General features: G+C 31.5%; 1 protein-coding gene across 4 annotated transcripts in view; it reads left to right on the top strand.

The window, feature by feature from the left end:
- Positions 1 to 9029, top strand: part of LOC148611721 (uncharacterized) — a 41631-nt gene extending 32602 nt beyond the window's left edge. For 2 of the 4 annotated variants that reach the window (XM_088592550.1, XM_088592547.1), the window contains 3 exons: positions 319 to 370; positions 1662 to 5463; positions 5929 to 9029. In XM_088592550.1, coding sequence (XP_088448676.1) covers positions 319 to 338 — 20 coding nt within the window. In that variant the 3' untranslated portion in view covers positions 339 to 370; positions 1662 to 5463; positions 5929 to 9029. The remainder of the gene's footprint in view (positions 1 to 318; positions 371 to 1661; positions 5464 to 5928) is intronic. The other 2 variants (XM_088592548.1, XM_088592549.1) reach the window with 2 other exon arrangements.
- Positions 9030 to 17611: the final 8582 nt, after the last annotated feature.

Consider the following 17611-nt stretch of genomic DNA (forward strand, 5'->3'; position numbering starts at 1 on the left):
TTGTAATGTTATTCATTTTCAAATGTAGTTTCTTTTTTTTTTCTGGAGAACTCGTGTTGAAGAAAAGAGAAAAACATACATCACTTTTTATATAAATTATGATGTCACGAAGCGGTCCTTTAAATTATTTACGGACCGGCAAATATATCTAAGAGAGAAGCAAACAAAATACTTTAATGTATGGTATAAGTTATTATTATCTCTTATAGTTCAAAACTAAATATTATTTACCTCTATGTTTACAGACATACTACATAGACATCAGCGTTTGTATCTTGTTGTTTTTTTAGATAGTAGGATTTAACTATTTATTTTCAGTTTTCCATCAAACGACCTAAAACAAGAACTACGTCAAACAGTTTATATACATGTGAGTGATTCTTTATGATTAAGTTAATTTTCACTACACAACCCAACGACTAAACCATATGGCACGCCGCACTAATATTTATTCCAATTTCTAGATATCTTCTATTATCTATTAGATATCTTCTATGTGTTTTTAAGATTTCTTATAAAATATACAATATATCTTACAAAGTTTACGAGATATCTTATATCCTTTATATCTTATAAAACATATGAGATGTCTCATATGCTTTATAAGATATCTTATTAAACATATACATTGCATAAGATACCATATGCATTTTGTAAAATTTCATTGAAAACAAATTAGAAAATATCTACTACATTATATATGATATATCTTTCTACAAATTTGAATATATATATATATATATATATAAGGCATGTCATATAACCAAATTAAAAAAATAGTGTACAAACACGAACACAGAAAGTTATCGTCTAAAACGAATTGTCAATCAATGCAGTTCTGAATATCCATAATATTTATTCTTTTTTTTACATCACGTGCTGGACTTCATTAGAATAAAATTATTTAGAGTGATATACTAGCCGAACCAAAAAAATGAGAAATCATATGCTGCACGTAGTTATTAATCTATTACCCCTTTCACATTTTAAAAGTTTATAGGTTTACACACCAAATGCAGTCTGTTAAGTTTTTTCCAAGTATTTAACAAAGTAACTTCGCGCCGCATTAACGGGTTAAAGTTTGATGTCTACACATGCAAAATTAGTAACACCGTCATAGCAATGATATCTATGTCACACGGGAAGTATACATGTTAAGGTTTGGAGCAATGATATCTATGTCACACGGGAAGTATACATGTTAAGGTTTGGAGCAATGATATCTATGTCACACGGGAAGTATACATGTTAAGGTTTGGAGCCATGATATCTATGTCACAAGGGAAGTATACATGTTAAGGTTTGGAGCAATGATATCTATGTCACACGGGAAGTATGGGATATCTATGTCACACGGGAAGTATACATGTTAAGGTTTGGAGCAATGATATCTATGTCACACGGGAAGTATGAGATATCTATGTCACACGGGAAGTATACATGTTAAGGTTTGGAGCAATGATATCTATGTCACATGGGAAGTATGGGATATCTATGTCACACGGGAAGTATGGGATATCTATGTCACACGTAAAGTATACATGTTAAGGTTTGGAGACACATTTTCTATATAACGACTATATCAATTTCTATGCATTTTATAGTAAATAGAAAGATTTTTAACACTTCCATTTTTTATCAATTGTCCAATTTTGTTGTAGAATGAAGACTGGCAACGTCGATTAATAGTCAAACATAAAACAAATGTTCACCACCTCAGGTGATAGTTCTGGCAGTATGGACATGTATGACACACCCATTTGTTTTTAATTGAAAAAGACTGAAATATCCTTTGCTATGGATCTGAAACTTCAGTTGTATAATTTTATATCATTCGTTGTCTAAACAAAGGACAATTCGAAAATCGATAAAAAAGACGAACTTACTTAACATAATCTGATAAATCATGCATGTTTAATTAACACATCAACTATTGTTTGAGTGGACAAACTTTCACTACGCAACCAATTCACAAATAATTTTATTTCTATTAATTTGAAATGACCGAGGCAAATACTGACACTCGGGACACATTATTGTTTTAATTATTGATTCATTTTTTCAACATTCCAAAAGGTCAGTCATCAATACATAGTTCAAGTAAAATGAATTGTGATATAATCTGGTGTGCTGTGATACTAAATAAAAATTCACACATTAAATTCAGCATGATTGTTACTGCCGATCACTTTCAAATTCATCATGTTCATAGTCATATTCTAAAGAAATATGAAAACATTTTTTCTTTAACACATATTTTTTTAAATTTTTTCATGAGAAAAAAGGTTTTTTTTAATAATTTCTTTTATGTCACTTGAATGTTTCGAATATCACTATTTATGATTTATCATTGCAAGTAGTCTATTCCTTCGACATATCTTTCTATTCTTATTTAAAACTATAATCACTGTCCCTGCTCTATCGATATCTACACATAATGCCATTTAAGAATAATCAAGGGAACCAATATTCTAGTGGAAATCAAAAGAATATAATCCAGGAACAAAGACCAGACATGGAAAACAGAAACATAACACAGAACAATTACAAAAAAATAATACATGCAAAATAACAAAAGTAAATGTTACATGATTAAAAGGTATGTCAGTGACTTTCCTACTACCATGATACCCTTTTGTTAACAATCTGCTGAACAATACAAAGGATTGACAAAGCTATTGGGACATTTAAACTAAACATGTGCTATTTTTTAAGAGTTGATGAATATGTACCCACTCATCCACGAAAATTTACCTGTACAAGTGTAAGACAGCCAATACCCTCTATGTTTTACATTATATGGAATTTTTGCAGCTTATGAATATCACCCACAATGTGTTTAGGAGTTTGTACAATACATTTTTCGTACTTGCTAGAAAATGTGGAAAACTTATGGTTATGAATATTTTATATATTTTTCCAAGACAAAAAGCTTTAATCTCAAAGGCCCCCAAGTTGATAACAAATATAAAATGGTAAGTTGAAGAGAAAAAACAATAAACTTCTTATAGAAAGTAAACTTCCATGAAATGAACAATAACTTGAAGTTACAATGATATGCTGCTATTTATTTGAATCGCACCATTTCAAGTCTAAATCCATTAAATACTGTCTTTATTTATTCAATGTATGTGCATTGAAATACTAATATACTCCTTTAATGTATCTACTTTAACTATAGTTCCGGTATACATATACATGTATATATAGTTCTGATGAAATCTAATGAATTTAATTCATAAGTATAAATCCAATGCAAATTCTTTTTTGCATTGGATTTATACTTATGGATTAAGTGCATTAGATTTCATCAGAACTGTCGATATAACCTTGGTTCACTTGATTACTCTTTCACATAAAAATCAAATCAAAGCTGTAAATCATAGTATTTAATCCAGAACAACAATTACAATGAAAGTAAAACTGAGAAATATTCTCCATTTGATTCTAGTTGTATAATTGCACTAAATTCCGAGTTGTAATTCCAATGAAAATCACATTTACTCTAAATATTTAATTTGAAAATAACATAATTATTAATCCCTAACTGTGAATACCAGTGCAGTTAATCTGGAACAATAAAATTCCAGTGGAAACCCGTCACATTTAATAAATCGATTACTTCATTTAAAATGAACTTCTGTTTGCATATTGTACAACACTTGTTCCTTAACTATAGTTTTAATTAGGAGGGTAACTTTTTTTAGGCAAATTACAGTTTAATGAAGCATTTAATTGAGGTTTCATTTTCATAATTATACATAAGATTTCTATGCAGTGTTTTTAGATAAAAACAATTATTTTTCTAAATTTTTCTAAAATACTTTTCTAAATCATGGTTTTCAATCTTGTGAACAAAATACAAATCAAGATCTAATTAATTAAATTTGAACTCCCCTCACCAATGAAAAATAGAATAACCAAGATAGCTGCTTCACATTTAAATAATGGGGAGCTGGCTATGAAAAGATTCATAGATGAGTAGTCATCAACTCTTTAAATAGCATTTTGTCAGTTAAAATATCCCGATAGCTTTGTGAATCCTTTGTATTGTTCATCAGATTGATAACAAAAGAGTGTCATGGATGTAGGAAAATCATTGTAGAATCGATTCAGTTTAGACTTAAAGCTATATTATACCGCGATATTGAAAAGTAGGCAAAGGAAATGTTCGTATTTAAGCTAATAAATCTGTGTACATTTCATTAAATATTGAACGAGACTGAATATCAATAGAAAGTACAGAAACATGGAGAAGATTTTACACCATTGTTTTGCTCCGCTCCGGATCCATTCCACATTCGGAAATGCGAAGTTATCATCTCTTTATTTCGAGTTTTTAAATGTTGCAATCAATTACAAATTAGACCATGACCACAATTTTGTCAGAAGCATTTACAAAGAACGCCCTAGTAAGGATGACTGCGATAAAGTTTTGCCGCCAATGTCACCAGTCGATATTCCCAAAGGTAAATGATCATCACTTTGGTCAGACTGAAACACAAAGTGATCTTTTATCATGTTTAGAGGCCTTTAGAGTTGTTCGTTCTTCACCTGGCTCAACTTTCAACAAACATGGCTGTTGTATTCTAAGAAGAAGGAACTGTTTTCACCAAGTATTCAGCAGGGTTACATCTGTTCGATTTAAAGTTTGTCCTGTGTTTTGTACGTTTTGTTTTGTTGTTTTTGTTTTCCCATTAATGCTATTTACTTTTTATAAGCTTTGCAATTATTGCACATACTAGTTACAGTTCACAAAAATGTGTGTCCTTATCATGAAAATATGTCTCTTGTATGTTTTTTTGTGTATAATTATTTATAAACGTTGTTTATGCTACTTAAAATGTTTGACCGAGGACGACCATAAGTTTCAATGCTTTAATCACCTGCACTATTTCATAGGGAATATTACAGTTTTTTAAGTTAGAGTTATTTTAAAAGTAGGAATGTCAGTTGATAATTACATATTACATGTTACAAACTACTGGAAATTATTTTGCTATTTTCGAAATATTAGAAATAATATTAGACAATTATATCTTTTTTTTACAGAAGTTATTACTAGCACATTCATTTCACACGGGTATGTTAAGGAGTTTTTCTTGTATATCTGGTTGACATCTGATCACGCACACAATATGCGACGTTTTAAGTTGGGAGAATTAATTCCGGAAGTAACCAAAATCTTTTTAAATAACACAAAAGAATGTTTTTAGTATTAAATGTAGTCCTTGTTCTTTTAATCTATAAACTTAATGACTGAATAAACCCTCATCTTCATGAAGTAACACAACATAACAAAACTGACAGCATTATTTGTATCGATTTTGACGTCACCGATAAACTTGAAACTGTAGTAAACACGTAAGAAGTTATGTTTGCATTTACCAAAACATTACTCCTCAATCATCGACGAATTCTGAAGTCATACATTATACCAGTAAAACAGTTCTCCAAGTTTGGGTAAGTTGTATCTTAAATTATCTTTGTTTAGGTATAAAAGTGTTATAACTTTGTACGGGACCGGCTTGGCCGGGGTTCATCACTGACCTACTAACATACATCGAACAACTGTCATTAGATTTTCAAAACTCTTCATCTGCCGAAATATATATTGAAATGATAAACATATTAGAACCCGATCGAAAATGTGTAAATTGAAACTAGTAAATGTCTGTTTATGCAATCTTCTTTTGATTGTTTTAATCAAATTCTTAAATACTTTTTATAAACAAACACTATCTGACAAGGGATGCATTGTTTTACTTTCAATAATTTTCAAGGACATGTCAAATTGTTGTATTATGTGTAACTGATTATTTAATTCATTTCAACCCATGTGGCCTTACGCGTGACATTTTAAATGACTGACCAGTAATTCAATTGCATGAAATATATATGCTAATTTAAATTTTATTGCCTTTACAGAAATATTTCCCAACAAGCATCAAAAACATGGACCGCAGGATACACTTACTTATGGTTGATGGTTCTTTCGATTTGTGACAGTATGGAATCTCGAGTATAGAATATTGACGAACTTCAACAGTTTTTAACTTAGAGTGACAAGAAATTTGACTTTTTATTTGTGAATAAATATTCCCTGAGATGCAACTGAATTCAATTTTGATTTCAAGAACTGTTTGCAAAGTTAACAAAAGAAGCATTTGCTTGTCATAATTCATGTACACACTATACATGTACATTGAAATTGGATGTATTAGTGAAATACAAGAAGTTATGTGTTTGACAAAAAGTTTTGTGCTAAATTGTATTTTAACTGCATTCCAATAACTGGATAGAGATGTTAATGGAATCATATCCTATAGGACAGGTACAGTGATCAATGTGCTTAACATAACTTTCTATAACTTTTCTAACACTTAGTATTGCTGTATATACATAATTATTTTGAAAATATAATGTCAAAAAAAAAACATAATTCATTCCATAAACATTTTGCAGGGAATGTTGTTTTCAGTATATGTTCAAAATGTGTTCAGTCATAAAATCATACCATACTTTTCCTTTTGCAAAAAAAAACATGATCTTTATTGTTAATTATTCATGTGTAAACTATGAACTATAAGACAGACCTTGAAGTATGTTCATTGCCATATTGTATAAGAGAAAATCATTGATTTATTGCATGAATACACATTTACATTTATAGACATTTACCTCTATCATGTTTAAACATATACTCATAACAAATTTTCAATGAAAGGAAATATTGCCAAGAAATTGTTGGATATGGAATAATTTCATATAACATACTTGTAAAAGTATAAAAAATATTCAACAAAACTATTACCTCGTTGTAATTTCATAATCTTTATAATCCACATATAAAATTACTAAAAAATGAAAAAAATATCAAAGTTGGAAATGCTAACACATGTTCAACTTCTCCCTCTTGTTTACAAATGATACAATTAACAATTTCGTGATTCTAAAATCAACTTAATTACAAACAGTTACTTATTCTTCCAGCATAAAGATACTGAGTTCCTTTTTTCACATATCTCATATCCTCTGACACACGGTAAGAATTCTTTTTTTCCTGTTTTCTTTCCTATATTATACTTTTCCTGGAGGAAATCAGTATGTTTCTTTGAAAGGGCCGTCCTTTTTGTTTTTGCCTTCAATGCCCAACCTCGTTCCTAATTACAAGCACCTTGTTCTTTATTATATGGTAATTAATGTAATATCGCCCTCAACTGTGACAAGGCTGTAAACGTTTGTGCTGTGCATCGTTTTGGCTCTGTCATGAAAGGTAAGTTTATTTTCATAGTCACAATCTCCTAAGACAAGATGACGATCCATTTCACTTTGGGAACAGAAAGTTTTAGTGCAGCTACCTTTTGTGCAATCTCTACATCTGTCAAAAAGAAAGTCAATGTGTTGAATGTGATCTATCTTTGTTATGATATGAAAAACATTTAAGCAAGACAACACCATTGTTCTCAAATATAAATTGACCAATCATTCAATTAGTTCTTACAGGAGGGTGGAAAGTCACTGACTGGTTGATAAGTTTGTGGTTTCTCAGTTTGTTGCACTTCATTGCATTGTTTGAATGACATTTAAATCAGGGAGGTGCATCAGTTTGCCTCTGTCTGTATTTACGTGGTTAGAATCGCCCAATCACATGTCATAAGTAGCTGTCCTCTTCAATAGAATGTGGTAGTCTGAACTTCTTGATTTCTAGATCTCATTATGTGTCCTTTCCATTATTTTATGCAACCTATTGAAGGCTGAACCTGGAACATAATGATTTGAAGTTGTTTTTTTTTTAAGATGACTCATTAACAATTTGGATATCAGATACAAAATCTTAAAAAACAATTTCTCAAATAAAACCAGGGAATGGATAACCCAATATATATGGCCAGACCTAATTATACAGTAAGAACTGTGCAATGCAAAATTTTACACTAATATCCCTGCATTACCCTTCCGCAGAAAATAATAATACTTTTCCACATGCTTATACCTAACAATTATAAAATTGTATATTCATGCCCATTTTCTGCTGTGTTTTTGTTGTACATGTCTAAGCGGAATTATTGTCAGCATCTTGAACATATTGCTGCAAAAAAAAGAATGCATGAGATTATTACAAAATATCTAACTATTTTTTTTTAAATATTAACTTGTACAATTTGGGAATACAAATTAAGTAGCATTTTGGAAGAAGTCGTAGCAGTGTAATGTGTTTCATGCTTTATCCGTCACTCTCGATTCTAATATATCAACATTAAATTGTTTCAGGCTTAACAAAATTTCCAGTTATTCAAATGGAGGGCAATTTACTAAAATATTTTCCGATTAAACATTGAAGTACATGTACCTGTGATTTTTGTAAACCTGAATACAACTTACCATAAGGCTTTATGTTTGTCTATCTCCATTCAACTTACGACTGCCAATCGGAACAACAATTACAGTCTCGCTGCGTACCCTCCTCATAAGGCCGTAAGATAAATCTCGATCACCATGAGGAGGGTTTCCCTTGTGCACTTTTATTTCAGCTGACATTGAACATCTACTCTTTTGAAATACTGTCAATCGGCTTTTTTCAAAAATGTCACGTTTGTGTGCAGAGCAAATTTGAATTTTTCTGATTACTAAACCAGCAACTGATCCAATTTCAGACAAAAGTTGTTCAGTGTCTTCCACAAAAACCATCATGCATATGATATATAATAAAGTGAGAAATGTCACTTGATATGCGATTTTAAGCACAGAGTATTAAATCGGTAATTGCGTTAGTTTTTAATTGGTTTTAGACACAAAAGTGACAGAAATGAATTATTAAACATTCTTGGTTGAAACAACATGTTCCCTTTTTATGTGTAATCTATATTATCTCATTTTATTCCGTTCGCAACATTGTGTTTGTTGATCTTTATTTTATCTGTTCACGTTAAGGCCATAGTTTTGGATTTTGACATATTTGTATTATACCACTTCTAACGCTTTGGTATTGTTTTTGCCTATATTGCATACATAAAATTTACCTCGAATATTCCCTTTTATTGGAATTTTGTATATATAGCCTTTAAGTTGTATCGTTTGTATGTTGATTGCTCAACCGCAATTTGTGTTACTTAAGATAGACGGTACTATAAAAGGCTGAATTAATTGATATTCCATAAAAAAACTTGTTTTATAGTTCTGAATCTTTCCATCTGTACCAAAAAAACTGATATGTTCAACGTGTCATAGTTTTCTATTCCTCTGCCGTCTACCCCAGACTTTTCTTTTATGAGTAAAACGGCTGGTGTTTCTAGAAAAGCAGAAGACGCTTACCATATCGGTGCACCTGATCCATGGTCCCGAGTTTTAGTGGAGTCCGAGTTGCTCATTTACTTTTGTTACTTTTTATGTATTATTTTGGTTATTGTATGTTTTTGTTGTGTATATCAATTCCTCTCGCATATTAAATTACTTTAGACCTGAACTTGCATGTTCATCCAAATAGCATTTGATACCCTAGCAGCCATTTTCTGTGATAAGAATTTTTTTTTTATTTTGGATACCAGGGCAAATATTATCATTAACAAGTATATTTGTTCTTGCATTCCACACTACAGTCATAATTTAATCTGATTGACGATTTCTATTTGGATGACTATCATTTGTTTAAAATCTATTATCACTCAATATGAATAGGGATTGAGTACTTAGAAATTGTTTTCATTAAAACAAAATTTATACATACATTTGACGCTGGCAAATCAGGCTATGCTGAACCTTCCGGAGTACATGATGTCACACCCGACATTTGTTTGTTTGGATTTTATACACCGATCCAAAGGATAGGATTATACTGTTTTACCAATGTTCGTGCTTCCGTCTTTCCACGTGTCTGGGTTTCTGTGTTTCTCTGACACTTGTTGTGCGAGAAATACTCATCTCAGAGGCTTGAAATTTTAACACGTCCTGATGTAGGTATGCAATATGCTGAAATTCTTTTTCGGAACAATTAGACAACAACTTCCTGTTTACTGTGGACTTTATTTATTTATTTTACTTTATGTTTTTGCAATTTAAAATTTCCCACACCTTTTTGCAACTAATCATCACAACGGCTTGTAATTTTACACATTCTTTAATGTCGGGATATATTTTTGAAAAAAAAATCAACAACTTCCTGTTTACTTAGTTTTTACTTTATATTTTTGATTCTTAGTAACTACTCATCACAGCGGCTTAAAATTTTAACACATTTTTTCTATAGTTATGCCAAAAGGTATGGTGGGATCTACTTCTTGTTTAACGAGGACTTTGTTTATGTCCTTGATATCTTGAATGGAGGCAGGTGTTTCACTAATGAGCCGTCGCCAACAGTTTTCTTGGGTTGTTTTTCTCTTTTGTCGACGCTCATATTAAAAATACGTCAGGTTTTTGTGTGCTAACGTATTTATTTTACCAATGCGAATGTTGTATGTGGCCTGTTTTTTTTGCAATATCTTCATATAGGATTTTCTCTATCCTTCTGTTTTTATGTATGGTTTTTAGTATATTGATATTTGAAGCAGTAACAAACGTATTATCTTTCAGAAATCAATTGAATGATTTAACTTACTTTTGGTTTTAAGGAAGATCTCAATGAGTAATTAAACCGGCAAGCATTTTAAAGTTAGATACTTGCAAGAACGTCTTTGACTTCAATGGGCTTTGAACTCTCTAATTCGATATTTCTTCTTCATACATTAGCTATAAAAATCATCTCAATAAAAACAAATCATTTGAAAAGTTGTCATTTAGTGCAAAAATAGACTTATTACAACGTTCAACACATACTAAACAAACTTTTTTTATAATATCAAAATGATTCATTCGAGTTTTGCTCAATCCAACAAGAAATATGTATATATATATATAAACGTCTCAGAATGTGACGACTCTATTTGCTACACTACTCCATCAGATCAAATTGATACAAGGAAGATATATAAACGTATAGAAAGGTCTGAAAAATTCCCAACGATGTTAGAACTGTCAAATTTGCGATGCAAATTTTTGGTCGTTCCCTCCGCGGGACTCGAACTCGTACTGCTGTGACATCTATGGCAACACCGCCTGCACAAAGTCCAGCGCCCTAGACCACTCGGCCAGTTAGGCTATATAAAATATAGCTTTCGCTGACCGGGTCATTTCCATGTCCTGTAAGTAAAACCATCCTGATCGAGGAACTTGACAACTTCGCCAGCTTTGTTTTTCATATGGTGAGAATGTTATTGGTGACATGCCATCACGTTGGAATTCACGTTTCTGTTTGTCATGAAGGGCCTGATTTTGAGTTTTTGTGATGTTATCAAGTATGATCAGAGACTGTGAGTTCTTTCTTCGATAAGTCTGTCAATCGATTAAATTCTGTAGTTAGTTTCTTAAGAAACTACACTGCTCCATAGTGAATAGAGTCGTCACATTCTGAGACGTTGTATAAAATTGATTTGTTGTGACATGCATCATTAATTTGATCCTCTATCCTACATAATAACACCTAGATGAACTGTCCCATACTACCATACATCTTGTACTAACGTAAAGCCCTAGATTAATCCTACGAGGAGGAATCACCCGGCTAGCGAAAGCTATATTTTTATACAGCCTAACTGGCCGAGTGGTCTAGGGCGCTGGACTTAATGCAGGCGGTGTTGCTATACATGTCACAGCGGTACGAGTTCGAGTACCGCGGAGGGAACGACAAAGATTTGCTTCGCAACTTTGACAGTTCTAACATCGTTGGGAATTTGCCAGACCCTTCTATAAGTTTACGTTATCTTCCCTGTATCAATTTGATCCGATGGAGCAGTGTAGTGAATAGAGTCGTGACATTCTGAGACGTTATATATATATATATATATATATATATATGGAAAGGATGTTACATTCTCATTCTTTTTACTTTTTACACTAAGGCTTCTGGAACAGGATTATGTTGCTTCAAGATGGAGTCCTCACTACAGAAGTTTTATTATTATTATCATGAACTCGTGGATCGTTACGATGTATCCATCTGCACGATCAGAACCGATTTGTTCAACGGGTCGTAGTTTCCTTTATTATTTCATCTTCCCATGGTTTTTGGCATTTTATGAGCAATTCAGCGGGTGTTTCTAGAAAAGCAGAGGACGCCTATTCTATCAGTACACTTGGTCCATGCTCCCAGTTGTTATTGGAGTCCTGATTGCCTATTTAATTTTGTTACTTTGTGTGTGAAATTTTGGATATTTTATGTTCTTTGATGTGTGTGTGTCTGCTTTCCATGAGAATCGTGTTCCCTTGATTACTATCTTTTTTGTGATAATATGAATAAACGAATCCCCTAAAGAGCAGGCAAATAACTAGTTTTCCTTGATAAATAGTATTTGTTACTAATCTAAACCATTAATTCAAAATATTAATGATTGAGTAAGTTGTGCATCGTCACAAATTCTTAAAAGCTTAGACAATTTTACGCGTTGTAAAACCCACCAGATATATATTTTTGTTTGCTTGTGCTGTATCATCATGACTCAACGATCGAATATCTATCAGGCTTGCTAGCGACTTTATTTATTATAGCATATATGTATAAATGAAATTAACAGATACCAACAGAGGTTGTCCAATCGCAAAAACGGTATTTAGTTTCATCATGTGCTAATGTTTATTGTCTTCTTTACATGGCATACACACTCGGTTAATAATAGCAACATTTTATATAACCTAGTTGGCCAAGAAGTCTTGATAGTTGGATTTAGTACAAGCGGTGTTGCCGCAGATTTAAGAGCAGAGAAGGGATAAAATTTCCACTGCCTTGCTTATTACAAATGTATTCATTAATTCCCTTTCTCTATTTTGATGATTTTGATCTTCATCATGATAATGATTATAATAATGATAGACAATGGTTCAAATGCAAGCATTGTGACTTACATTTGAACTCCGTAACAATGGCACATTGATTAAAGATTAAGCCAGGGTATGTGGAAGTGTGTAAATTGATAGACTTTTAATTAATACAGACAACCGCTGACAGGAAATGACATTTTCTTCAATTTAAATACTGTTACCAGTAAAGGACTGTTACATGTTAAACTTTGTTTTAAAACTTTTGTATACTGAAGATTCGAAAAGTAGTTCCGCACAATTACAAGGTAAACTAATTAGTACGATTCTTTAAGCTGTAAGTGATATGTTGAAGTTTAGAACATACAGAAGCTTAACAATGTTTACAAACTTTGTTTCATAATTAAAAAAATACACTTTTTTCAAGTAGTTACTTTCTGTACATTTCATTTATAAAAAAAATTGCTAAAAGTAACCGAAAAGATAACAATGTTAAAATAATGTGTTGAAAAGAAAAATAAATTTCATAAATACATTTGTAAAACTTTATTAAAAACTCAAAATTAGATGGGTTGAAACCTGAACAAAACAAAAGTCATTTAAATGAAAACATGTTGTAGCAATAGCTAAGTATCCACATCAGACGAATATTAAAGTTTTCATTCTTTAATTTGAGGCGTTTTACATGATGCATTTAAAGGACACTTTCCTGCTTATAGTTTTATTCATATGATTGTTTACCATTAATTAATACCTTGTTTAGAATTCAAAGTTGCAAAATTGTCTGTGTTATTTTTTTTTATATAATGTAAAACGAGTAACGAGATATCAAATACAATGTAAAGGAACTGAAGTAAAAGATAAGGAGCAAGTGAGTTCACCTTCCAATTATTTTGTGAATTCCGTTTGGCTCATCTATGTCTGTAATTTTATTTGTTTTTCTTTCCTGTTCTTTTTAACTTTCGGGTTCTATGTGCCCTTGAACCTTTAGTTTTAGTCATATGTGACTTTACTCAACTACCTCTGTCATAGATATCATTTCTACGCTTGACTTGATCTTCAACAAACAACACGACTCCATTCTTGCAAGAATCAGCAACTTCTCATTATTTCCAAGAACCAGAATACATTCCCAATTCTTTCTTAGTTTCGTGCCTTTTTGTATTCTGTGTGTACTATGGGTCTTTTGTTGTTGTTATGGGGGTTTCTTTTATGTTCTGTGGTGTTGTCTGGTCAAGAGTTTTACCGTTGTTTGCTAGTTTGTCGAAAAGAGTGGTATCTTGAGATAGAATAGCGACATTGAAAGACCATACGCAGTGAGAAATTGCGTGTCAACACCGATGAATGAAAACTTTCAGTGATTTGTCGTCTTATTTATTTACAAGTCCTCTTTCCCAGATTTGAAAAGGAATGGACTGAAGAAAATTATACATGAAGGAGTATGTAGTACTCTTTATATCAGAGTTTGGATATATGCCATGAAGGTACCAAATAACAAAATGTATGCATAACACCACAAATATGTTATCGATTCTAGCAATTTAAAATCTCAACCAATCTTACCTGATTTTCTTATCAAAATGATTTATTTTGATGTTACTTTTAACCGAGAACCACACGAAAATGACAAAGACAGAGAGATATCTTTGTTGTGATGAATAAATAAAGAGACATATTTTGTTCATTGTAGCTACCAACTGATAAACTTTAAGTAATTTTGATAGAGGTAAGTCTATTTCAAATACAGGGTTTAAATCAAAGATTGTTTTTTCTCAAGATTTATGCAAGCCATCTATCATAAAAATGACAATATGAAATGCATTTTATTTATTCAAACCCTTGTTGAGGTAGGCATACACAGCGGTATCTTAAGAAGATATAAAAGCAAAAACCGGTTCAGAAACTTTCCAAGTATCAAGATTGCAAAACGTTTGATTTTGCTTGGTTTTTCTAATTGTCATATTTTGAATGACTAATTACGACAAAATTTGTAATATTGAATACAGAAAATATGGTTTAATCTAGTTTGTTTAGTGTTCTTAAAATGATCTATTTTAAAGTGCTGTGGGGTGTGGATAGGGGCATAGTCTTTTTATTCCATTTCTTATTTGTAGCACCATTATTATCCTTTATATCTTTTATTTTGTTTATTGCGTCACTAAACAAAATGGGAAAACGGTGCCTTTTTCCCCTTTTTTTGTAATACGTCGTCAAATTGTGTTTACTGACTGCTTTTTTGCGTGTATTTTTATACTAAAATTGTTATTTCTATTTATACCTATACACCAACTTGACGGAAGGAGTTCTTAGAAACACTATGATTCTTTTGAATTTTCAAAAACGTCGACAGCCATTTCACGGAGAAAATTCAATGCAGTCTAAATAAGATAAAGAAAAATATTTTAGGCTAGAAACCACTTATACTACTTCCCATAAACTTCAAGGTAATTTAACAACATTCAATGGCTTCTCTTTTCTTCACCTTAACATTTACCTGTAGAGAACTACATATCAGCATGATTCTACATGTGTCACCTCACAATCATCAGACTGGGGTGTGGGGTTGACAGATTTGCAATGCAGTACTGGTCACCGGAAGTGAAGGGTCTATAATAGCATGGGTAATCCCAGTGTTTTTACTAGATAGGGGTATGTTTAGAAATCAATTTGAAGATTAGGCTTTATAGCACAAGAAACAACATGAACATATAAAATGTACAAAAAAAATTCCTATCAGAGACAATTTTAACTTTGAAATAAAATGAGAAGGTTTTGTTTTAGGTCTTTGATCAACTAAATAACTATACAAGTACCTTACTTTATATATAGTGAATAAATGCAAAGTTTCTGTGAAATATGACGAGCACTTCTTAAAATATTTGATTTTCAAAAAGTTGTGCGAACAAAAACGTGACAATATTCTACCATACTTAAATGCCTTAAGTACTTGCAAAGAACTTTTCCTGACTTTTCAAATAAAAAGAATCAATCACTGTTTGTATTTGTTTACAATATTAATAAAGAAATAGCCTTTAAAAGTAATCTTTTTTTCTGAAAATAATGGTCTTTTTTTAAATCTATTTCTGAAATGTCTCCCCCTTTTTCCTGTTCAAATGTCAAAACCCTATTCTTTTTTAATTTACACATAAAGCGATGTCTTTGGCTGTAAATGTATCAATACAGTGTTTTTGTATTCAAACATGACCAGTAAAGGGCACTTAATGCAAAAAAGAAATGAACAATTGGCACTTTTATGTTGCCATACGGAAAGGTTTAGATGCCATTAACTGCAGTAATGAAAGTGAGTATTTCCTCATTTTTTACAATGTCTTTGTTAAGATCTACACACAACTTGATTTCAAGTGCTGTTAACCACTGTTTTCAGGTAAATATAACCTTCAAAATTCAATATTTGACATTTTTACTCAATTCTATACACTTTTCACCAGCTAGAACATAAAAAATCATCCAAAAAGACTTAATTTCGATATTTTGGAACTATTACTTTAACAAATGCATAAAGAATTTTTGTATTGTATTCCTGTCATAACAAAGTTAACAAGAACTTCAAGTACTAGTAGTTTGAAGCTATTCCAAGAAACCTTTCATTTTCAGCATATGGCTAGAAACCAATAATTCTACTTCCCATAAGCTTAAATGCTTATTTAACAACATTCAATGGCTCTTAAGACTACCTTAACTGCAGAGGACTGCAGGATGATTCTACACATGTCAGCTCACATTTATCAGAACGGCATGTGGGGTTAACAGACTTGCAGTGCAGCAATGGAAGTGAAGGGTCTGTAATAACATTTGAAATCCCAGTGTTTTCACTAGATAGATTCATATTTAAATATTACAGAGATAAGCCTTTATAACACAAAACAAAATCAATTTACAAAATGTACAGAAATGATTTCCCTTTAAGAAACAGTTTTAAGTTTTTTTTTCACAGCGAGGAACAGGAGATTATTTCTGCGTAGGAATATTTTGTGTTCCTTCCAAATGCTCATTTGGTGAATTGATGGTGTGTAATCTCAAGGTAATTTAAGTAGTATTCATGAAAACTCCAGGCCATCAATTAACGTCAATAGTTACTTTATATTATTTTTTTAGGATGTAAAACAGTATTATTTGACAACAAGAGAACGTGAGATGACTTGCCAAACATGTGAAACATATTTTTTTTACTCAATTACCAATTTTTACTTTTGGGTCGGGAATTTGATAACTCGTTTTTGTCTTGTCTTGTTTTGTATCTTATTTTATTTTATTGTTTTGTTTTGTTCTCTCGTCTGGTAATTATTCTCATTATATTTCGTGACTGTCAGCAATTGTTCTTCAAGAATAGTTTAACAGATTTTTCTAATGCCTAATGCCAAATTTATTTCTAATCTTATCACCAGCACTCTTGAGGCTTCTTCTTTAAATGTTCGTTTCCAATTGCTTTGTGTATTTTAATCAGATTCTATTGATAGTTCTTTGGCCAACGATTCCTTATTATGGCCCTCAGACATTTGTTAATGAATACTTTTTACGAATGAATACGTTTTAGATCTTTCCTGAACAGTCAGCAATCACAGCAAAAGAGTAGAACAGATTTAACAGTATTTTTTAACATCCCTTTTTTTATTTTAAGTGGTATGGTTGTATTAGTCCATATTTGTCGTAAAATGCAGAACTTTGTTTAGCTTACCTTATCCTTGGGGTGTATTCATCTAAATTTTTTGCTGTTAAGATACTTATTCACATGTTTTTTGTCTTC

Source organism: Perna viridis, chromosome 7 (assembly GCF_037379345.1).
Source record: "Perna viridis isolate PV_CMFRI_1.1 ecotype Kerala chromosome 7, ASM3737934v1, whole genome shotgun sequence".
In the NCBI taxonomy this organism is placed as follows: Eukaryota; Metazoa; Mollusca; class Bivalvia; order Mytilida; family Mytilidae; genus Perna; species Perna viridis.